The 25,334-nt window shown below is 39.8% G+C and overlaps 1 protein-coding gene across 4 annotated transcripts in view; it reads left to right on the forward strand.

Annotated features, from left to right (window-relative positions):
* Positions 1-25,334, forward strand: part of LOC146893994 (adhesion G protein-coupled receptor E4-like) — an 83,538-nt gene that overhangs the window by 17,296 nt on the left and 40,908 nt on the right. For all 4 annotated transcript variants that reach the window (XM_087909457.1, XM_087909460.1, XM_087909459.1 and 1 more), the window contains 3 exons: positions 17,011-17,101; positions 20,408-20,458; positions 21,211-21,333. In XM_087909457.1, the coding sequence (XP_087765583.1) occupies positions 17,053-17,101; positions 20,408-20,458; positions 21,211-21,333 (223 nt within the window). In that variant the 5' untranslated portion in view covers positions 17,011-17,052. The remainder of the gene's footprint in view (positions 1-17,010; positions 17,102-20,407; positions 20,459-21,210; positions 21,334-25,334) is intronic.

Consider the following 25,334-nt stretch of genomic DNA (forward strand, 5'->3'; position numbering starts at 1 on the left):
ATTTTCGTCAGAGGGGCTTCCTCCAGGCTCTGATGGGATGAAATACAAAGTCTCACAGCCAAACAACGGGCAGGGCTCTGGTAACCTGCAGAAGAGGAGAGGAAGGATTGTAGGAGCCAAAGGTGCTGAGTGTTGGCATTCTATTGATGGAGTCTGCTCATTTGTTCCTGGCCACCCAGGCCTGAAATAATCACACAGAAACCATATTAATTACAAAACTGCTTGGCCAGTCACTTAGGTGCATTGCTAGCTAACTCTTGTATCTTAAATTAACCCATTTCTATTATTTTATATTTTTCCGTGAGGTCTTTCTCCTTCGGCGGCTACATGGTGTCCCTTTGACTCTGCTGCTCTCTGTATGTCACTTCCAGCCTGACTATATTCTGCCTTGCTGTAGCCTGAAGCAGCTTCTTTTAGTAACCAATGGTAGTAAAACATATTCATAGCCTACAGAGGGGAATCCCACATCGGTTGAAAACTCTGGGAGAACAGGGTCCACAGAATCAAATAAGCAGGGCTTTCCAGATCGCACAGAGACTTGTGGCAACCCTGGAGCCTGTATAGATCTTGGCGTGTTTGCTGAAATCCTAAGCATGGGATTGGGGATTTCTCTAGCTGTTTGGTCATCATAGTCTTTTAGAACTTCTAGAGCATTGTTATAGGCTCTACTGCTTTCAAACTTTCCATTGAGAATTCACTGTTATTCTGATAAGATTTTCTGCATATGTTCCTTATTTTCTTTATCCATTCTTCAGTTGAGGGGCATCTAGCTTGTTTCTGGGTAATAACAAATAGTGCTGCTATAAACATAATTGGACATAAGTCTTGTAATATGATTAAACATCTTTTGGGTATATGCCCAAGGGTGGTATTGCTTGATCCTGAGGTAGGTGGATTCCCAATTCTCTGAGAAACCACCATACTGATTTCCAGTGTGGTTGGACAAGTTTGCTTTCCCACCAGCAATGGATGAGTGTTCCCCTTTTCCACAATCTCTTCAGCATATGCTATCATTGGTGTTTTTAATCTTAGCCATTCTGACTGGTGTAAGGTGGTATATCAGAGTAGTTATGATTTGCATTCTCCTGATGGCTAAGGATGTTGAACATTTCCTTAAGAGTCTTTTGGGCATTTGAGATTCCTTTATTATATGGGATTGTTTTTGCTATTCTGTTTTTTTTCCATATGAAGTTGATTATTGTTCTTTCAAGGTCTTTGAAGAATTGCATTGGGATTTGGATGAGAACTGCATTGAACTTATAGATTGATTTTGGTAGGATTACCATTCTTACTGTGTTGATCCTATCTATCCAAGAAGATAGGAGATCTTTCCATTTTCTGGTATCTTTTTAAATTTCTTTCTTCAAAGACTTAAAGTTCTTGTTGCATAGGTCTTTCACTTCTTTGGTTAGTGTTACTGCAAGATATTTTATGTTATTTGTGGCTACTGTGAAAGGTGATGTTTTTCTGATTTCTTCTTAGCCCCTTTATCGTTTGTATAGAGGAGGGCTACTGACTTTTTGTGTGTGTGTTAATCTTTTGTTGTGCCACATTAATAATGGTATTTATCAGCTGTGGGAGTTCAATGGTAGAGTTATTGGGATCACTTATATATACTATCCTATCATCTGCAAATAACAAAAGTTTGACTTCTTGTTTTCCAATTTGGATCCCCTTGATCTCCTTATATGGTCCTATTGCTATAGCTAGAACATCAAGAATTATGTTAAAGAGATACGGAGAGAGTGGACAGGATTTTCTTGTTCCTGATTTTAGTGAAATCACTTCGAATTTCTCACCATTGAATTTGATGTTGCCTGTTGGCTTATGGTATATTGCTTTTATTATGTTTATATATATTCCTTGTATATCTGATCTCTCCAAGACCTTTATCATGAAGGGGTGTTGGATTTTGTCAAATTCTTTTTCAGCATGTCATGAGATGATCATATGGTTTTTTTTCTTTCAGTTTATTTATATAATGGATTACACTGTTACATTTTCTTATGTTTAACCATCTCTTCATCTTTGGGGTGAAGCCAACTTGATCATGGTGGATGATTTTTTTATGTGTTCTTGGATTCGGTTTGCCAGTATTTCATTGAGTAATTTTGCTTCTATGTTCATGAGTGAGATTGGTCTGTAATTCTCTTTCTTTCCTGAGTCTCTGTGTGGTTTTGGTGCCAGGGTAACTATAGCCTCATAAAAAGTTAGTAATGTTCCTTCTGTTTCTATTATGTGGAACATATTAAGGAGTATAGGTATTAACTCATTAACTCTTCTTGGAAGTTCTGGTAGAATTTTGCACTGGAACCATCTAACCCTATGCTTTTTTATGGGGGGGAGATTTTGATGACAGCTTCTATTTCCTTGCAGTTTATAAGTCAATTTAAATTGTTCACCTGGGTTTGATTAAATTTTGTTATATGGTAGCTATTCAGAAATTGTCCATTTCTTCTACATTTTCTAATTTTGTGGATTACAGGTTTTTGTAGTATGACTTAGTGATCCTCTGGATATCCTCAGTGTCTATTGTTATGTCCCCCTTTTTATTTCTGATTTTGTTAATTTGGATGTTCCCTCTCTCTGCCTTATGATTAGTTTGGATAAGGGTTTTTCTGTTTTGTTGATTTTCTTTTTGTCTTGTGAATTCTTTGTATTGTTTTTTTTAGTTTCTATTTTGTTGATTTCAACCCTCAATTTGAGTATTTCCTGTTTTCTATGCCTCCTGGGTGAGTCTGCTTCTTTTTGTTCTCGAGCTTTCAGGTGTGCTGCTAAGCCACTAATGTGAGCTTTCTCCACTTCCTTTATGTGGGCACTTAGTGCTGTGAACTTTTCTCTTTGTACTGCTTTCATTGTGTCCCATAGGCTTGGATATGTTGTGCCTTCATTTTCATATAATTCTAGGAAGTCTTTAATTTCTTTCTTTATATCTTTCTTGACCCAGGGTTGGTACAATAGTTCACTGTTCAATTGTCATGAGTTTGTAGGCTTTCTACAATTAGTGCTGTTGTTAAATTCTAACTTTTAACCATGGTGATCCAATAAGATACAGGGGGTTACTCCAATTTTTGTTTCTATCTGTGGAGGTTTGCTTTGTTACTGAGTATGTGGTCAATTTTAGAGAAGGTTCCATGGGTTGCTGAGAAGAAGCTATTATTTTTTGTATGTTTTGGTGGAATGTTATATAGATGTCTGATAAGTTCATTTGTTTCATGATATCTGTTATTTCTCTGGTCAGTTTCTGTCTGATTGTCCTGTTCATTGGTGAGAGTAGAGTGTTGATGTCTCCTATTATTAGTGTGTGGGGACTGATGTGTGATTTAAGCTTTAGTAATGTTTCTTTTACATATGTGGGTGACCTTGTATTTGTGGCATAGATGTTCAGGATTGAGACTTCATCTTGAAGGATTGTTCCTATTATGAGTATAAAGTATCCTCCTCCATCTCCTCTGATTAATTTTAGTTTGAAATCTATTTTATTAGATATTAGGACAGTTATACCTGTTTGTTTCTTAGGTCCGTATGATTTGAAAAACTTTTCCCATCCTTTTACTCTGAGGTAGTATCTGCCTTTGAGGTTGAGGTATGTTTCTTGTATATAGCAGAAGTCTAGATCCTGTTTTTATATCCATTCTCTTAGCCCATGTCTTTTTATAGGTGTATTGAGTCCATTGATATTAAGAGATATTAATGACCTATGATTGTTAATTCCTGTTATTTTTTGGTAGTAGTGGTTGTGTTTCCCTTCTTTGAGTTTTGCTGGTGGGAGATTATCTGTTTCTTGTAATTTTGTGGGTACAGTTAACTTCCTTTGGTTGAGGTTTTTCTTCTAGTATTTTCTGTAGGACTGGGTTTGTGGATTCGTATTGTTTAAATCTGGTTTAGTGGAATATCTTGATTCCTCCATTGATGGTGATTGAAGTCTTTGCTGGTTGTGGTAGTCTGGGCTCACATACATGGTCTCTTATTGTCTACATCACATTTGCCCAGGACATTTAGGATTTCATGGCTTCCATTGAGAAGTCAGGTGTAATTCTGATAGGTCTACCTTTTTATGTTACTTGACTTTTTTCTTTTGCAACTCTTAATTTTCTGTGTTCTGTATGTTTTGCGTCTTGATTATTATATGGCTTGGGGAGTTGTTTTGATCCAGTCTAGTTGGTGTTCTATAAGCTTCTTGTACCTTCAGAGGAATATCCTTCCTTAGGTTGGGAAAGTTTTATTCTATGATTTTGTTGAATATATTTTTTTGTGTGTCTTTAATCTACAGTTCTTCTTCTATCCTTGTTATTGTTAGGTTTGGTCTTCTCATGGTTTCCCAGATTTTCTAGATGTTTTGTGTTAAGAACTTGTTGGAGTTAATGTTTTCTTTTTTAATTAATTAATTAATTTGTTTATAAAAATTTTCACTTCTTTCCCTCCTCCCCATATCCTCCCATTCCCCCCACTCCCTCTCCTCCCCCCCACTCCCTCTCCTCCTCCCTCTACAGTCCTAAGAGCAGTCAGGGTTTCCTGCCCTGTGGGAAGTTCAAGTTCCTCCCCTCTCCCTCCAGGTCTAGGAAGATGAGCATCCAAACAGACTAGGATCCCACAAAGCCAGTACATGCAGACAAAACAAGACCCAGTGCCATTGAAAATGGCTTCTCAGTCAGCCCCCACGTCAGCCACATTTAGAGACTCCGGTTTGATCACATGCTCATTCAGTCCCAGTCCAGCTGGCCTTGGTGAGCTCTCATTCGATCAGTCCCCTTGTATCAGAGGGTGAACGCACCCCTCGTGGTCCTGATTTCCTTTTTCATGTTCTCCCTCCTTCTGCTCCTCATTTGGTCCTTGGCGGCTCAGTCCAGTGCTCCAATGTGGGTCTCCGTCTCTATCTCCATCTATCGTCAGATGAAGGTTCCCTCTGGTCCTGCCTTTCTTGCTCACGTTCTCCCTCCTTCTGCTTCTCATTTGGACCTAGGGAGTTAAGTCCAGTGTTCTAATATGTGTCTCTGTCTCTATCTCCATCCATCGCCAGATGAAGGTTCTATGGTGATATGCAAAATATTCATCAATGTGGTTATGGGCCTAGGCCAGTTCAGGCACCCTCTTCTCTGCCACCCAGGGAACAATCTGGGGATCTCTCCTTGGGCCTGGGAACCCCTCCAGAATCAAGTCTCTTGCAAACCCTAAAATGGCTCCCTTAGTTGAGATATATACCTCCCTGCTCCCCTATCCATCCTTCCTCCCTCCCCCATCCCATTCCCCCAAGCCATCCCCAATCCTCCCCCTCTCCCTTCTCTTTAACCATCTCCCCTTACTTCCACCCGCCCCCCCCCACCCCGTGCACCCAAGTTTGCCTGGCAATCTTGTCTACTTCCAATATCTAGGAGGATAACTATATGATCTTCTTCAGGTCCACCTTCTTATTTAGCTTCTCTAGGATCGCTAATTATAGGCTCAAAGACCTTTAACTATGGCTAGAATCCACTTATGAGTGAGTACATACCATATTCCTCTTTTTGGGTCTGGGTTACCTCACTCAGTAAAGCGTTTTCTATGTCCATCCATTTGCATTCAAAATTCAAGATGTCATTGTTTTTTACCGCTGAGTAAAACTCTAATGTATATATGTTCCACACCTTTTTTAACCATTCTTCTATTGAGGGGCACCTAGGTTGTTTCCAGGTTCTGACTATTGCAAATAGTGCTGCTATGAACATAGTTGAACAAATGCTTTTGTGGTATGATAGGGCATCTTTTGGGTATATTCACAAGAGTGGAACTGCTGGGTCCTGAGGGAGGTTGACTCCCAGTTTCCTGAGAAACTGCCACACTGATTTCCACAGTGGCTGAACAAGTTTACATTCCCACCAACAATGGATGAGTGTTCCCCTCACTCCACATTCTCTCCAGCATAGGTTATCATTGGTGTTTTTGAGTTTGGCTATTCTGACAGGTGTAAGATGGTATCTCAAAGTTGTTTTGATTTGCATTTCCCTGGTGGCTAAGGAGGTTGAGCATGACCTTAAGTGCCTTTTGGTCATTCGAAGTTCATCTGTTGTGAATTCTCTGTTCAGTTCAGTACCCCATTTTTTATTTATTTTTATTTTTTTATAAAAGTTTATTAATTTATAAAAGTTTCCATTTTTGCCCCTCTTCCCAACACCCTCCCACTCCCCCCACTCCCTCTCCCCCTCCCTCTCTGTGCCTAAGAGCAGACAGGGTTTCCTGCCCTGTGGGAAGTTCAAGCTACTCCCCGCTCCCTCCAGGTCCAGGAAGGTGAGCATCCATACAGACTGGATCCCCAAAATCCAGTATATGCAGAGGAAACAAGTCCCAGTGTCATTGTCAATGGTTTTTCAGAAAGACCCCGAGCCAGCCACATTCAGAGAATCCGGCCACATTCAGAGAATCTGGTTGGATCACGTGCTCGTTCAATCCCTGTCCAATTGGCCTTGGTGAACTCTCATTAGATCAGTCCCCTTGTATCAGTGGGTGAACACACTCCTCACGGTCCTGCCTTTCTTGTTCATGTTCTTCCTCCTTCTGCTCCTCATTTAGACCTTGGGGGCTCAGTCCAGTGCTTCACTGTGGTTCTCTGTCTCAATCTCCATCCATCATCGGGTGAAGGTTCCCTCTGGTCTTGCCTTCTTTGCTCCAGTTCAATTTCCTTCTGCTTCTCCTTTGGACCAAGGGAGTTAAGTCCAGTGTTCCAATGTGGGTCTTTGTCTCTATCTCCATCCATCGCCAGATGAAGGTTCTATGGTGATATGCAAAATATTCATCAGTATGGTTATGGGCCAAGGCCGATTCAGGCACCCTCTCCTCTGTCCAGAGAACAATCTGGGGATCTCTCCTTGGACCTGGGATCCCTTTTATAATCATGTCTCTTGTAAACCCTAAAATTACTCCCTTAGTTGAAATATATACTTCCCTGATCCCATATCCATCCTTCATCCCTCTCCCATCCCAATCACCCGAGTTTTCCCCATTCCTCCCTTACTGCCTTCTCTCTAACCCTCTCCCCTTCCAACAATCCCCCCATCCCCCCATGCACCCGAGGTTGCCTGGCACTCTTGTCTACTTCCAGTCTCCAGGAGGATAACTACACGGTTTTCTTCAGGTTCACCTTCTTATTTAGCTTCTCTAGGATCACGAATAATAGGCTCAATGACCTTTAATTATGGCTAGAATCCACATATGAGTGAATACATACCATATTCCTCTTTTTGGGTCTGGGTTACCTCACTCAGTAAAGCGTTTTCTATGTCCATCCATTTGCATTCAAAATTCAAGATGTCATTGTTTTTTACCGCTGAGTAAAACTCTAATGTGTATATGTTCCACACCTTCTTTAACCATTCTTCTATTGAGGGGCATCTATGTTGTTTCCAGGTTCTGGCTATTAGAAGTAGTACTTCTAAGAACATAGTTGAACAAATGCTTCTGTAGTATGATAGGGCATCTCTTGGGTATATTCCCAAGAGTGGAATTGCTGGGTCCTGAGGTAGGTTGACTCCCAGTTTTCTGAGGAATCGCCACACTGATTTCCACAGTGGCTGCACAAGTTTGCATTCCCACCAACAATGGATGAGAGTTCCCCTCTCTCCACATCCTCTCCAGCATAGGCTATCATTGGTGTTTTTGACTTTAGCTAATCTGACCGATGTAAAATGGTATCTCGTAGTTGTTTTGATTTGCATTTCCCTGATCGCTAAGGATTTTGAGCATGACCTTAACTGTCTTTGGCCATTTGAAGTTCTTCTGTTGAGAATTCTCTGTTCAGATCAGCACCCCATTTTTTAATTGGGTTAATTAGAGTTTTAGTGTCTAGTTTCTTGAGTTCTTTGTATATTTTGGAGATCAGGCCTTTGTCTAATGAGGGGTTGGTGAAGATCTTCTCCCAGTCAGAAGGTAGCTCTTTTGTCTTACTGACGGTGTCCTTTGCTTTACAGAGGCTTCTCAGTTTCAGGAGGTCCCATTTATTCATTGCTTCTCTTATTGTCTGTGCTACTGGGGTTCTACCTAGGAAGTGGTCTCCTGTACCTATGTCTTGTAGACTACTTCCCACTTTCTCTTCTATCAGGTTCAAAGTGGTCAGATTAATGTTGAGGTCTTTAATCCATTTGGACCTGAGTTTTGTGCATGGTGATAGATATGGATCTATTTTCATTCTTCTACAGGTTGACATCCAGTTATGCCAGCACCATTTGTTAAAGATGCTTTCCTTCTTCCATTGCACACCTTTAGCTCCCTTGTCAAAAATCAAGTGTTCATAGGTTTGTGGGTTAATATCCGGGTCTTCTATTCGATTCCATAGGTCGACTTCTCTGTTGTTATGCCAATACCAAGCTGTTTTCAATACTGTCGCTCTGTAATAGAGTTTGAAGTCAGGGATGGTAATGCCTCCAGAAGTTCCTTTATTGTATAAGATTGTTTTGGCTATCCTGGGTTTTTTGTTTTTCCATATAAACTTGATTATTGTTCTCTCAAGGTCTGTGAAGAAGTTTGATGGGATTTTATGGGGATTGCATTGAATCTATAGATTCCTTTTGGTTGAATTGCCATTTTTACTATGTTGATTCTCCCAATCCAAGAGCAGGGGAGGTCTTTCCATTTTCTGGTAACCTCCTCAATTTCTTTCTTCAAAGATTTAAAGTTTTTGTCAAATAGGTCTTTCACTTCCTTGGTTAGAGTTACCCCAAGATATTTTATGCTATTTGTGGCTATTGTGAAAGGTGATGTTTCTCTGATTTCCCTCTCTGCTTCTTTATCCTTTGTGTATAGGAGGGCAACCGATATTTTGGAGTTGATCTTGTATCCTGCCATATTACTAAAGGTGTTTATCAGCTGTTGGAGTTCTTTGGTAGAGTTTTTGAGGTCGCTTATATATACTACCATATCGTCTGCAAATGACGAAAGTTTAACTTCATCCTTTCCAATTGGAATCCCCTTGATCTCCTTATGTTGTCTTATTGCTATTGCTAGAACTTCAAGCACTATATTGAAGAGGTATGGAGAGAGTTTACAGCCTTGTCGTGTTCCTGATTTTAGTGGAATGGCTTTGAGTTTTCTCCATTCAATTTGATGTTAGCTGTCGGCTTGCTGTAGATAGCTTTTATTATATTTAGGTATGATCCTCGTATCCCCATTCTCTCCAACACGTTTATCATATTGAATTTTGTCAAATGCTTTTTCAGCATCCAATGAAATGATCATATGGTTTTTTTCAGTTTATTTATATGATGGATTACATTGATAGATTTGTGTATGTTGAACCAACCCTACATCTCTGGGCTGAAGCCCACTTGATCATAATGGATAATTTTTCTAATGTGTTCTTGGATTCGGTTTACCAGTATTTCATTGAGAATTTTTGTGTCAATGTTCATGAGTGAGATTGGCCTGTAATTCTCTTTCTTGGTTGTGTCTTTGTGTGGTACCTTTGGTACCAAGTTAATTGTAGCTTCATAAAAAGAGATTGGCAATGACTCTTCTGTTTCTATATTGTGAAATACATTAAGGAGTGTAGGTATTAGCTCTTCCTGGAAGTTCTGGTAGAATATTGTATTAAAACCATCTGATCCTGGGCTTTTTTTGGTAGGGAGATTTTTGATAACAGCTTCTAATTCTTCACGACTGACAGGTCTATATAGATTGTTCACCTGGTCTTGATTCAACTTTGGTATATGGTACTTATCTAAGAAAATGTCCATTTCTTTTACATTTTCCAATTTTGTGGCATACAGGCTTTTGTAGTAAGATCTAATGATTCTCTGAATTTCCTCTGTGTCTGTGGTTATGTCCCCCTTTTCATTTCTGATCTTGTTAATTTGAGTGTTCTCTCTCTGCCGTTTGATTAGTTTGGATAGGGGTTTGTCAATCTTGTTGATTTTCTCCAGGAAGCAGCTTTTTGTTTCATTGATTCTTTGGATTGTTTTCTGTGTTTTTATTTTGTTGATTTCAGCCCTCAATTTGATTATTTCCAGTCTTCTACTCCTCCTGGGTGAATCAGCTTCTTTTTTTTTCCAGGACTTTCAAGTGTGCTGCTAAGTCTCTAATGTGTGCTTTCTCCATTTTCTTTAATTGGGCACTTAGTGCTATGAACTTTCCTCTTAGCACTGCTTTCATAGTGTCCCATAGGTTTGAGAATGTTGTGTCTTTATTTTCATTAAATTCAAGGAAGACTTTAATTTCTTTCTTTATTTCTTCCTTGACCCATGGGTGATTTAGTAGATGACTGTTCAACTTCCATGAGTTTGTTGGCTTCCTGGGGGTAGCATTGTTGTTGAATTCTAACTTTAATCCATGGTGTTCTGACAAGACACAGGTGGTTACTAATATTTTTTTGTATCTGTGGAAGTTTGCTTTGATACCGAGTATGTGGTCAATTTTCGAGAAGGTTCCATGAGCCTCAGAGAAGAAGGTATATTCTTTCCTATTTTGGTGAAATGTTCTATAGATGTCTGTTAAGTCCATTTGATTCAATACCTCTAATAACTCTCTTATTTCTCTGTTAGGTTTCTGTCTGATTGACCTGTCCATTGGTGAGAGAGGTGTGTTGAAGTCTCCTATTATTAGTGTGTGTGGTTTGTTGACTGCCTTGAGTTCTAGAAGTGTTTCTTTTACATAAGTGGGTGCCTTTATATTAGGGGCATAGATATTCAGGATTGAGACTTCTTCCTGATGAATTGTTCCTGTTATGAGTATAAAATGTCCATCTACATCTCTTCTGATTGATTTTAGTTTGAAGTCGATTTTGTTAGATATTAGAATGGCCACACCCACCTGTTTCTTAGGTCCATTTGCTTGGGCAACCTTTTCCCAACCCTTTACCCTGAGTAGGTGATTGTCTTTGTGGTTGAGGTGTGTTTCTTGTAAGCAGCAGAATGTTGGATCCTGTTTTCGTATCCAATCTCTAAGTCTGTGCCTTTTTATAGGTGAATTGAGTCCATTGATATTAAGTGATATTAATGACCAGTAGTTGTTGACTCCAGTCATTTTTTTTTGGGGGGGGTAGTAGTGTGTATGTGTTTTCCTTCTTTGAGTTGTGCTTGTGAAGGGTCTCTAGATGTCTGAGTTATTGTCGGCAGTGTTGGGAATGTTGGATTCCTTGGGTTGTGATTTTCCTTCTAATATTTCTGTAAGGCTGGATTTGTAGCTACGTATTGTTTAAATTTGTTTTTAATCCTGGAATATTTTGTTTTCTCCGTTGATAGTGAACAATAGCTTGGCTGGTTATAGTAGTCTGGTATTGCATCCATGGTCTCTTAGTTTCTGCAGTATGTCTATCCAGGACCTTCTGGCTTTCATGGTTTCCATAGAGAAGTCTGGTGTAAGTCTGATAGGTTTACCTTTATAAGTTACTTGACCTTTTCCCCTTGCAGCTCTTAATATCCTTTCTTTAATCTGAATGCTTTGTGTTTTGATTATTATATGGCGAGGGGATGTTTTTTTGATCCAGTCTATTCGGTGTTCTCTATGCTTCTTGAATCTTCATAGAAATATCGTTCTTTAGGTTGAGAAAGTTTTCTTATATAATTTTGTTGAATATATTTTCTGGACCTTTGATCTGCAATTCTTCTCCTTCTTCTACCCCTATTATTCTTAGATTTGGGTTTTTTATTATGCCCCAGATTTCCTGAATGTTTTGTGATGAGAATTTGTTGGATTTGCTGTTTTCTTTGGTCAGAGCGTTTATTTTCTCTATGGTGTCTTCATAATCTGAGATTCGTTCTTTTATCTCTTGTATTCAATTGGTTATGCTTGTTCCTGAAGTCTCTGTTTACCTCGATTTTCCATATCCAGCTGGCCCTCGGTTTGTGTTTTCTTCATTGCTTCCATTTCAGTTTTCAATTCTTGAACTGATTCCATTACCTGTTTGATTGTTTTTTCTTAGTTTCCCAGGGTATCGTTTACGAATTCACTCATTTCTTCAAACTTTTTGTTATATTTCTCTTCCATTTCTTTACTCATTTCTTCAATCTTTTTGTTATATTTCTCTTCTATTTCTTTAAGTGAGTTATTCATACCCTGTTTAAGAGACTCTATTGCTTTCATAATGACACTGTTTTCCACTTCTTCCGGAATAGGGTGTTCAAGTCCTTCTGTCGTAAGATCGCTGGGATCTGGTGTTTTCATGTTGTTTTTTAGATTGTTGGAGGAATTCTTGCCTTGGCGCCTGCCCATCTCTTCCTTCAGATGCTCTCTAATGGCTCTTCCCTCCGCTGGGTCTTCTGCTACAGGATTAGTGCCCCTTGCCGGCCAGGAATCACTTTGCCTGCAGTCCTACCTTGCTGCAGGCAGGTTATTAAAACAAAGGAACTCCCTCCCGTTTGCACTCACCGCCTCGTCCCGGTGGCGCCCACACAGGGTGAGTTGGAGGATTTTATCGTGCAAGCTTACTTTTAACTAACACTAAGGAAATAGCTAAGTTAGAGAATTTAAGTGTAAACTCTTTACTGAGAACTGTTAGGAAGCTCAACTCAAAGGAGACCCATGAGAACCTAGCTACTTTAAACTCTGTGTATATATGTATAATGATATTTTATTTATGTTTTATAAGTAAAGCTTTCCTGAAGACAAGAAAGTAAAAGTAAGCCTCTAGATGCCAGGCACTGGTCTGCCCATTCTTTCTTAAAAGTCTTCATCATCTTCATAAAGTTATATTTAAAATCATTTTCTTCTACTTCTTCTGGGTTAGGGTGATCAAGTCTTCTTGTTGTGTGACTATGGATTCTGGTGATACATTGTTGCTTTTTAGGTTGTTAGATGAGTTCTTGCATTGGTGTCTATCTACCTCTTCCTTCAAATGAGGCCAGCAGTGTCTTTGTGGCTTGGTTCAATCTTTTCAATGGCTGTCTGGTATTCTAGAGTCTTTTGCTCTCTCCACACAGAAATCACAAGTAGACAATGAGAAACTCTTCCAGTGTTTGTAGTCTAGAGCCGTGGAGTACTTCAGGTCTGATCATTGGACTGAGAGATATGCAGGCTTCTAGCACCAGGCTCTGTGAGCTATTGCTACATTGTTCCAGGGTTGGAAATGTGTTGGACTATGACCCTGGGCATTCAGATGGTGGACTAGTGTTCTGAACTTTAACCCCCACCAGTGGCTTGAAGACAATGTCACTAATAGCAGCCCACTGCTTCCAACACTTATGAGCTATAATAATAGACAAAAGTGGACAGCATCTGGGTGTAACATGAAGGGGCCTGCTTTTTTGGGGTTTCTGTTCCACCTGGTACCCCACAGCTGGCAATCCCCAGAGAAAATGACACAGAGATCTCCATAAGTTATAAAACTGATTGGCCCATTAGCACAGGCTTCTTGTTATATCTTGTAGCTTATATTAACCCATTGTTCTTATCTATGTTAGCCACATGGTGCGGTTCCTTTCTCAGAAGGGTAGGTCACATCTTGCTTCTTGGTGGTCTGGGCAGGAATGCAGAGGGAGATTCCTGCTTCCCAGAATACTCCTGTACTCATCGCCCCACCTCTAGTTCCTGTCTGGTTGACCCACCTATACTTCCTGCCTGGCCAATCAGTGTTTATTTAAAATATGATTGACAGAATACAGACAATTCTCCCACACCATCTGGGAGCCACACAGCACCTGCTGATCTGTTGATGTCATTGCAGCCACTTCTTTATCTCTTGTGGCTTTCATCCTCTTTGCTGCCTCTGCTTTCTTTCTCTGATTTCCTTCAGGGGTCTTTTCATTATAGTTGCTGCCCCTGCCCTCTCTTCTGCTCATTGCCACTTCACCCAATTCCGACAATGGTAAAGAGCAAAAGTGGTGAACCAGGGGAAAGCCAAGGTTAACTGTACACACATGTACACCTACATGCACACGAATGCACGTAAGTGCACATTCATGTACACAGAAAAACACATATGTAGGCAGGAAAGACAAGTTATAAAAGCACTTGATGGGTTTAATTTTGCAATACCAGCAGATGATTCAGCAGGTGTCACCAATCTGGGTAAGAAAGTTAATTGAAGAATCCAGTTGATGGCCAAAGGAACAGTGTGACAATGGTGTCTGTATAAATCATGACTCAGACTTTTGATGCAATAAAAGCACCGCACTTACACCAATCACAGGTTTTCTGCAGGACTACTGGGGTATTTCCTCACTTTAGCCTTGATGAAATATTTTCAGTGTTATCTATTGCTCGTAAGGGTTAGGTATCATTTCCTATAATAAATATTATATAGTATATTGTACTGTGTTCACTAAGAAGGTGGCTGTAAAGGTGTCCTTGCTAGATATAATCCTGACTTTAGATCCAAGCATGTTTGCCTTACGGTGCTCTCTAAGGCCCTTGTCCAAGAATGAAACGGACTCCCTGTCCTGTGAAAAGGGGAAATAGCAACCAAAACAACCCAAGAGTAAAATCGCCATGTCTTTGAAAGAAGAAAGAATATATACAGTATGTCTGGTAGATGAAGCATTCCCAGGCAATGTCTGACAAAAGATTTAATTACTGTTTGCCTTGCTATATAAAGATAGCTGTGGTGAAGCGGGTCAGCATCACCCAGGAGAAGCTTCTCTTGCTCATTGCCATTGATGTCTGACCTCGTCTCAAGTATGTTTCATGCTATTTTATGCCTTCTTAGTGTGTACTTTATACACTGAAAGCACAGCTATGGTAGATTTTCTCCAAACTGAACACTTCTCAATGATGTCTCAAGTTGATGAAACTGTCACAACTGGAACATAGCATCGGCCATTTCCCTCACAGCTCCTTCTCTGCAGCTGCTAAACAAGTCTAACGTGATCCTTGCGTTCCCCTTATCGCCCAGCCCTTGAAGCTCTAAAGCAAGCACCACCCATTAGCCAGACCCCAAACAATTTCGAACCAGAAATTAATGTTCATATAGGCCTCCTTACTTGGTTACTCCTGGTATATTGACTAGCTCATATGTATGTGACTCCTCCCCTTCCACATCCTCCAGCTTGCAAATCATGTAAGAACAAACAAGTCCCTTTGTCATCCATAACTGAGAAGCCTGACTCCCTTTAGGACCCAGGCCAGGCTGTGCGTTACGACGATAATTCTAATGAAGCAATCCTCTAAAATACAATCTGTCTTAGCTTCCTTTATACCAAACCACTCATAATATCTTTGATCTATCTAACAGTTTCTGATTTTGTATACTATGTTGACATTACCTGATCATTCTCTCTGCTTCATATATGTGTTAGCATGCAAACTTCTGCCCTTTGGTATTGATAGATTATTAAATACTAACTTATTGGTATGAATTTGTTCTCTCATCTATACCCACCCACACCATTTTTTATCCTGTAAAATTTCAAATATATGTATGTTTAAAGATAATAGTATAATGTCTCTCCCAAAATAACTTTAAAAGTGACTAAGTCCTGTACAATTTTGTTTCCTCTTTATTTCTTGTTTCTTTAGAAAACACACCAGTACAGAGGTATTTGAAGCAAATCTTGGTAAAATCACCTGAAAGAAAGTATATATCACCAAAAGCACAAGGCACCTTTTAGTCACAGATACATATTAATACATTCTTTAAAATAGTCAAATAAACCGCAATATAAAGAATCTTAATGAATTACCCCATGAATATAAAATGAATGTAAATATTTGTAACTCCTTTTTGAAGATAGCATGCATTTTAATTTTGGATTTATTCTTTCAGAGTTTATACATGTACACACAAAATGTCTTGATCACGTCCACCTTCCAATCACCCCTTCCAGACTTCCACTCTCATGTACTCCTCCAACTTCATATCCTATTCTTGTGTGTTTAATAACTCACAGAGCCTAGAATTAATTATACATACATGTCCTTGAATACAAAGTTCTATTCTGAAGCATAGACAATCTGCCAGTGGCAACATTCCCGAAGAACAGTGACTCTTCTTCACTCAGCAGCCATGAACTACAAAGAACTCCCCAAATTGCAAAAAGAGTGCACTACTGATGAGTTTTATGGCCTTTGTTGTCTATTATTTGTTTTTATTTCTTCCTTGCACTTGGGTCTGTGTACATGTGTGTGTCTGTGTGTGTCTGTGTACGCATATGTGCTACATGCTTTTGAGTGTGTACATGTGTATAGTTGTGCATGCTCACACAGAAACCAGAAGAGAGTGTCAGTTGACTTCACTCACTCTCCTCTTTATTCCTTTGCGACAGTATTACTATAGAAAGTGGGAACCTGACATTTTGTCTAGGGTTACTGGCCAAAAAGATCCAACTTTCTTCACCTTCCACTGCTGGAGTTACAGGCATGTGTAGCTGTCCCCGTATTTTTACATAGATGTTAGGAATGCCAACTTAGCTCCTTTTGCTTGCACATGAAGCACTCCTTAACAGAGTGCCATGTTCTCAGGCCCAGGCTGTACACTTTTTGAAATAAAGAAAATGTAAAATTAATAATTAAAAAATAAAATCTTGAACAAGGCAATGGTGGTGCACACCTTTAATGCCAGCACTTGGAAGTCAGAGCCAGGAGGTTCTGTGTGAGTTTGAGGCCAGTCTGATCTACAAAGGGATTTCCAGGACAAGTTCCAAAGCCACACGGAGAAACCCTATGCATAGTATATTCCCAGCTACAGAAAAGGGCCGTAAGTGAACTCACAGAAACCGATGCAGCTGTGAAGCAATACGTACTCTGTGTTTCACATTATTTCACTATGCAGGGTCGTCTGTAAACGTAATATTGCCCACCACAAAATGAATGTAATTGTTGTGAAAACCTGAAAGGCAATAGCAGCAGTTAGTGTTAGAATAACCTTTCTTTGGAGTCATCACTGTGTGAACTGGGTTTTAAACCTCAACAGAACTGAGCTACATAGAATTCTGATTCTTGGAGAAAGCATTTGTGCCCCAGCCAGTGTTACTCTGGCCATCTTTTACTGTTATTTCCCTCAAGATTGTTGATGAAAAGAGGCAAAAGTCAATGAGTTTGATGTGTATTGCTTGTCTTCTAAGTTTCTCTGATCACCAAGAGATTACTGTTTATAGATTCAATCATTCATTCTAGGACCTCTCACCCAGCCCTGTTGAATAGATTCTCAGATCTCTGATGGTGGCAACTGGAGATATGGGAATCAGCTGCCTGCTGCATGCCACAGGTAAGTGGAAAAGGATTCTCTCATCTCCTGTGGCTTTGCTTACTTGTATCGTTTCTTACTTACCCATAATTGTCAATTTCTCCCTCAACAGTGTTTTGTGTCTGTGCTATTTAATCTCTGTTCTGCATTTTTTGGTTTAAGATTCCTCACACATTGCCTATAAGTATCCGTGGAAATGAAAGGCACAGTGAACACACTTAAACTTTCAGCAAAAGCTGACATTTTACACAGAAAAGTAAACTGTCAGATAAGCTCACAGATTTAAGTGAAAATATAAATCCATAAAATTTTCATCATCATCATAGACATTCAGTGTTCAAAACTGTGCAAAATGTTTTTGGATCTGACATAAAAATGAGATAAAAATTATTAATTGTACATTACAGTATAACAAATAGTTTTGTATTTTGTTTGTAACTCCCTTGTCTACTCAATTTGGCCCTCTTCCTTCTCTGTAATTGCCCCACTTTTGATTTTTCTGTCTTATAGGAAGGGTCATAACAGACAGGAAGGTGAGTATGAATATTAAAATCACCATTAAACGCCCTATGATGATGGAGGCACGCTTCACCTGAAGATGAATATTTATTTCCTATTTGCCATGCAGTGCAAACTACCAATCAAAAAATGCCTTACATTCATGTCCTCAGGTCAAAGTAATAAAGAAAATTCTTCAATTCAGGTTCTCTTTCTCTATTTGATAACCACAATCAGGCATCATATCATCCATTGGGTTTTGCTTAATCAGCTAACTCTCAATCTTGGCATGGCTCTTTGTCAATTGAACTATCCATCAATTAATCTACCCTCTATTTGTTTTCATACTTATGTGGTTGGCTTGTAGTTTCAATGGACTGTTGTCTTGGCTGAACATGGGTGGCTACCTCTCATCAGAGGTGCCAAGAGTAGTTGTGGGGTCTCTTGTTTACCCAAGGCTTAGCTCCTTCTCTGTGAGGCTGGCTGGAGCGGTATTCTTCTTAGAATAGCTGGAGACATTTTAGAAGCTGTCCTTATCCAGAATTTAGTCTGCTGCAATTAGATGTAAGTATAGATTAGATGGCCACAGAGCCTTGCTTACGTTCCTCAGAAAGGGAAGTGAATCAGGGGGATTCCGCCAGAGTCATCTGGGCCCTGCAGGGCTGGTTTTCCGTTTCCCAGAGCACTCTACTTCCTCTTATCTGGCCAGCTTGCTTATCTCACACTTAGCTGCAATCCCTCTTATTTATCTTCTTCAAGGTTTACAACATCACATTCTTAACCATCACTTTCCTTTTAACTCTAACATTTGCTTTCACGAACAGTACAAATGTCTGTTCAAAAACATGTCAGCAAAATCAGATATCTACAGAATCTGGCTATTCAGTCCCAATATGCTACTGTCCTTTGATTTTCAGGGTCCAACTTGGTAGGATTTTGGGAGGGAGGAGAAATGGGGTTTGAGAGAGACACAGAAAGAGCAGTGTTTAGGCAAAGGGTTTGTTAGGGATCCAGGTGAGTGGAAATGTGAAATAGGGGTTTCACCTACTTCACAGAATACAGAATTAATGAATGGAAGGTATCCAATGTGAGAGTGGGGAGAAGAAAATGTTGTGCCCAGGGGAATAGATCCAGGAGCAGGACACTTCAGTTAGACTTAGAGGCTTAGTTTTTGCTTGTGTGGGTGAAGGAAAGGTCCTGAGTACAGACCTGTATAAGGGGCGTATGGAATAGCTTGGGCTTCTTTAGTGCACGATGGAATGTTTCTGGCTTTAGTCATTCTCTACTTGGGGGGTCTGTTATCTGGAAATGTCTGGTCCCAGGAAGGAGGAGACGTAGCTCTTGTGACATTTGTGAAATGGTGTGTGAGGCTTTTTGTATCAGTTAGAAAGTATGCAGTCCAACACACATAGTCTATGCTTTCCTATTTTTCATTGATCCCCCTGAGAATAGCAACACCACTGCAAGTTACATGTCTGCTGTGTACACTGTACCCATAAACCACATGCATCACATGACCACATGGAATGTGTTCAATGTGAGTGAAGATGAACCACATTTCTGAAGCAAACTAGAATAGAGACTGAATACATACAAAATGTAGAGCATTTCAAATTATCTGCATACCACTCTGTTTTACTAATTACACGTGATTACATGGTAGAACGCTAACATCTCAGTGCTCTTGGATGATATAAAATAATGCGTAGAAATCAACTTCACCTTCTTGTGTAACTCTGTCCTCTTTTCATGACACACATCTGGAACATTTGAATCAGAGCCCATGTGGATGCTCACCGAATACTTCCACAACATTAGATCACTAACATTCTTATAGAGATAAGTTTGATGGGGCTTATTTGTTGCCTGTTTTCCAAGATGCAAATGAGCAGTAGTGGATGCTGCACTGGGAAAGAAACTCTTTGGTGGCACACCTGTCCTTCAGCTGACTATGTGCCTGTCAGACCTCACACATGCTCCTGGGAGTCATTTCAATTAAACTAATTGGATCACCAAGGTAGACTTAGGTAGTGATTTCTTTGGATTTTTATTAGATTCTTGTCCTAGTTTGCTTTCTGATGCTGTTGTAAAAATAAACAACCTGGGGAAGAGAGGATTTATGTTAGCTTATAATTGCAATTCTTATAAAGAAGGCAAGAACACAAATAATGACATGATGAAGAGATCAAAGAGGAATGTTGCTTACTGCCTTGTTCCCATGGCTTGGTCAGCTGGTTTTCTTACACAACCCTGGACCACCCTCCCCGGGGTGACACTGCCAGCAGTGTCCTGGACCCTTCCACATCAGTTACTAATCCAGAAAACACCCAGGTTGTTGTCTACAGATGGAGTAGTACTTCAGTAAAGATCCTCTCTTCCAAGCTATGTCAGGTTTGCATTGAGTCGACAAAAATCAGCTGGTATACTTCTCCTTCTGAGAATAATAAAAACAGATTCAAACAGAAAAGTCACCAAAGATATGAATTCTTTTTACATTGTGCTTTTTTTCATGGCTATTAGATTTAGATTCATACAAAATGTGGGTTTAGAGGCTTGTGCTGGAAAGAGAGACCCCATAATCATAGAACAAAGATTGTGAGTATGATATCTGTGTGCAAGTCTTGAAGGAACATCCACTGGTCAACAGGATGTACTTTTCTCCTTCAGTATTTTCACGCTCGTCACAATTCGCTATCACTACTCTAGTGAACTGATGTGCCTAAGTACAAGAGTCTTATCTATGGGACTAGTAAAGCCCATAACACTCCCAAGCGGAGCCAGAGCCCCAAAGGAACCCAATTAGATTATTTCCTCTTCTTTCTTTTTCAGCTCTTGGTATCCTGCTGGTCTGGTCAGTCTCACAACTGCAGAATGTTTCAGGTGAGTCTATTCATGGATAAAGCCTGGGGAAAAGATAAAAGGGTATGGAATCTTATTTCCTGGAAGTGAATGGGTCACTGTTAAGTGTGAAACATTTTATGATTTTATTTTAAGCACCATTGCATATTTCTAATATCTCCATCTTCACCATTTTGTTTCCAGCACTTAGCTGGATAATTACACATGCAATTGCATTTGATGTTCATGACATCGCTATGATAAGATGCCATAATTATGAAGAAGATGAAATCTACACATAATAATTAGTTCTCTAGAGGAGGAGCTGACTCAAAGTTACAGAACTGAAAGATGCCAGCCTACATTTTTTACCTAAACTTTTTCATTGCTGGCATTGTGAAACATGTTTTGAACTCAGGTCATCATACTTACACATAAATATTACTTGAAATCTGATTTAAATTAGCAACAGAGGCATCTCTACACCTCTTGAAGACAAGTATTTGTAGACTCATTCCTGTCAGTCATTGATGTAAGGAGCTACTCCTAATGGGAAGGCATTATCAGCTTGTCCTTAGCTGATCAATGAGGCCATGATGACTAAAGAAAGCTCACAGGAAAAGAAACATAAGTTCTCCTAATTGAGATGTGACAGTTTGGAAAATAGAAATTTATGTAAGAATATGGATATGGGAAGGCACTGTGAGCATTTATATTAATAAGTGGAACGGATACAAAAGAGATCTCCCTAAGGACATGAGGCAGTTCATAAATGTACTCTGTGTTCCCTGCAGCATCCTGCCCTCAATGCAGTGAGAATGCCGCCTGTTATAACAGCTCCCACTGTATTTGTAAAAATGGATTCTGGTCAGAACCTGGTAATAGAATAATAGTTGAGCCCCACGTGAGATGTGAAGGTAAGGAAGCCTGTCCGCATTTGCTTTCTGTTGTTGTGGTTAACACTCTAGGTTACCTGGGAAAGAAAGTGTTTCTTTCAGCCTACACTTTTAGGTAACATTCTGAGACAGAGGCTAGTCAGGACAGGAACTCAAGGCTAGAGACTGGACATAGATATTAAAGCAGAAACCACGGAGGAGTGCTGCTTACTGTATTGTTCTTCATGGCTTACTCAATATGGTGATTTGAATGAGTACTGTCTTCATAGGCTCATATATTTACCAGCTTGGTTCCCCGTTGGTGGAATAATTTGAGAAGGATTAGGAGTTGTGGTTTGTTGAAGGAGGTCTGACACTAGGGGTAGGCTTTGAGGTTTTCAAGCTCATGATACTCCCAGGTAGTCCTCTCTTTGCCTCCTGCCTGTAGATCAAATGAGATGTAATCTCCCAGCTACTGTCCTGGCACCATGTGTGCTGATCTGCTGCCACGCTTCATGCCATGATAAATCCCCAGTCAATTGCTTTCATTTTTAAGTTTCCTTTGTCATAAGACCTCTTTACAACAGTTGAAAAATCCGTGGAAGCATTTTTTCAATTGAGGTTCCTCTTTCAAAAAAAAAACCCCTTTGTTGTTCCACATTGATAAAAACCTAAAGAACATAAAGTTTTAGTTTAATAGTTATTAAAAATTCTTATGCTCCTTGATCAAACATTGATATGTCATATAGATTTCAGAGACATTTAGAAGAGTCATTGACAAAAGAAAAGTATTGAAAAAGTATATTCACATTACACTCTTTGGACACACAGGACTCATGTGGCTCTTTGGATCAAGGAATCTTTGGTCTGTAGTCATCTTTATTAGTTTCATTTTTTTTATCTTAGCTCTATATGCCAGATTATAGTCCATCACTGTAGAAAATAAAGGGGGAGAAATGTTAAACAGCTATTCACAATCACAGTCATGAACAGAGGCAGAATGAATGGGTAGAGGCCAGATATGAAGCAGCTAGCTCCTTTTCTCTCAGTCTTGTGCCCAGATCAAAGAAGAGTTCTGTTCACATACAGGGTGGGAAGTCTTACCACCTCAGTTAACTCAATATAAGGCATCCCTTACAAGCATGCCCACAGGCCAACAGCATCCACAATATTTCTCTCATTAAGACACCCTTCCCCGGCCATTCTACTACCTTCTGTCATGCTGACAAAACTCATGGCCACAACTCTAGCTCTAAATTGCATCAGTTTGACAATTAAAACTGATGATTATTCAGTCCCTCTCTTAAAGATAACTCTGTATCTGCCAGCAATGAAAATGGACATGAAGAAGGACTGGTCATGTCTTATGGGAAGAAATAACAATCCTGGGGAAACCTGCTGTGATTCTGTGATTCCTAGGTTCTTATGTCCTGGAGTTGAAGCAGCGCATATGGACAGTGTGAGCAAGAGAGTTAGTTTATAAAGAGAAAAGCCCATAGTGCTCCTAAAGGTATAACTAGACTGGTAAACTTAGCAAAGACAGAAGTTCGCTCTTCTTTTTCTAAAAATCAGTTCTGGTCCTTTGTAGGTCATTTATATAACATATACTTTCTTGGTGAATTCCTTAATCTTTTCTTGGCTACCACACTATTTTCTTAAATATATCCCTGCTGGAAAGAGAATTCTTTAATATACAATGTATTCTTTGATATGTAAATATTGATGCTTCACTCTTTTCCCACCTATCTCTTGAGAAAGTATGAGTGTTGTGTCAGGAAGGAGTATTCTCTTTCAATCTCAGCCTTACCAATTTCTAATAATGAGCTCACTTATTCTAACTTTATTCTTCTGTTAGGTATTTTTTGTTAATGGGATAAACACCATGACTAAAAGTAACTTATAGAAGAAATAGTTTGCTTTGGTTTATGGTTCCAGGAAAGGAGTCTAAAATGATGGGGATAGATATCAGAACTCTGCATAAACAGACAACATGGCTGCTTTATTTTATGGTTAAGAGGAAAGTTTTATTGTAGACATGAGAAAATAGCCAGAGACATCTGGAAGATTTGCGATCAGAGAGAGAATGTAGACTTAACATGGCCAGGAGACTCAACCTGGCAAGGGCTATGTCCCGGAGAGAGGAGAATAACAGTAGAAGAAGAATCGAGAAAACATAGTGAGAGAAGTTAGAGCAAAGCAGAGAGAGAGGCAGGGCTTTAAGGAGAATGAGTAGCTGTTGGGGTAACCTATAAACTGGAGGGGACTTAGGGTAATGGAGGTGAGAAGGATGCTGGCATGAACTTTGAAATGTGTAACAGGTTTTTGTGACACTTAGGGAGCCTAGAGGACAGCATGTGTTTTGATATGATAATAAGTACTACAAGTAGTCAGCCATATCTGACTGAGATATTAACAGTATCTCAGAATATCCTGAAGATTCACATCTCACCCACAAATAGGAAAATGAGCAAACGAACAAGAAGGTTTATAGGGGAAGGCTATAAACCTTCAGAGACCTTTCTCAGCAGTGTACTTCTTCCAGCAAAGCTGTACATTATACGTTTCATATAACCTATAGGATCAGTATTCACAATAGGGGATAAATTGCTCAAAATCCTTAGCTTATGGGGAGCAGTATTTTACTTAAACTGTTATATTTGATACCCTGGCTACCATAGGTTCCCAGCTATTTCATGTGAAAAAAATGCATTTAGACCAACTTTAAATGTCTCTTTAGTCTCTCACAGTCTTGACAGTATTCAAAACCAAAGTTAAAATTCTACTCTGAGACTAAAGTGATCCTTGTAAAAGGAAAGCACAAATTATATGCTTCATGCATATGATGGCACAGAGCATACATTACCTTTCCAAAGGGGAGTAATGGGGGCTTAGTGAGGAAAGATCACACCAAAGCAAGTGAAGCACAACAGGGTAAGCCTCAAATGCTGCAGCTCTATACATGGTATCTGAGCCATTAGTTACCGAGGCTTAGATAACTCTGCTTAGATGACTCTGCTCCTCTGGGTTTGTTGCCGGAACATAAATCTCTCTCCTTCTTGAGCTGTTTCCACTCCTTGTGTGAAGCCCTTCTTGGCAGGTATCTCATAACTCTGCTAACTCCAACACCTTGAGACCTCCACCACAATCCAGGTTTCACCTTTACAAATGCACACAGTAGGCTTCCAAAGCCTTCTCTCATGAATGCAAGTCCTGGCACACTTTGCCTGCCCCCAAGAGATCCCTGAAGCCACAGAAAAAGGGTGTAAAACACCCTCATTCTTGTACTATTCATGACTCCAAAGCTGCTACCTTCATGGCTGTAACAAGAGGGGGACCTGTTTGTTGGGGGTTTCTGTCCTGCCTGGTTCCCCACAGCTGTTTAGCCCCAAAAGAAAAATCACACAGAGATCTCCATAAGTTATAAAGCTGATTGGCCCATTAGGTCAGGCAACTTATTAGCTAACTCTTACATCTTGATTAACTCATTTTTCTAATCTATTTTAGCCATGTGGCTCAGTATTTTTTTCAGCTGGCAGATCACATTCTGTTGCTTCGGTGATCTGGGCAGGAGTGGGAGGAATCAGCTTCCTCCTTCCCAGAATTCTCCTGCTCTCCTTGCATCATTCCCATTTCCTGTCTGGTTTTCCTGCCTACACCTCCTGACTGGCCAGTCAGTGTTTATTTAAAACATGATTGACAGAATACAGACAATTCTCCCACACCACTTCCCCCTCTTTTTTTTTTTTTTAAAGAAAGGAAAATTTCCATCGTCCATTTTTTGGGAATGGACATAGTATTCCAGGCTACTTCCAGCTGGTTGGGAGCACTGATAATCTTATGGGGACCTAAAGAAAATTTTGAGTTATGATCAAGTACTGACTGAAGTATCCTGTGAGTCTTGATCATCTCAGGCAGCAGTCTTGAATCTGTTCTGGATGAAGAACTCAGACATCTGGGCCATCTATTCCTGCTGGAGATTTCTCAGATGGTCTACCTTGATCAAAGCTGATTTTTCTTAACTCTGAATAAATGCAGAGTCTCTC

Source organism: Myodes glareolus, chromosome 8 (genome assembly GCF_982192425.1).
Source record: "Myodes glareolus chromosome 8, mMyoGla1.1, whole genome shotgun sequence".
Lineage (NCBI taxonomy): Eukaryota > Metazoa > Chordata > Mammalia > Rodentia > Cricetidae > Myodes > Myodes glareolus.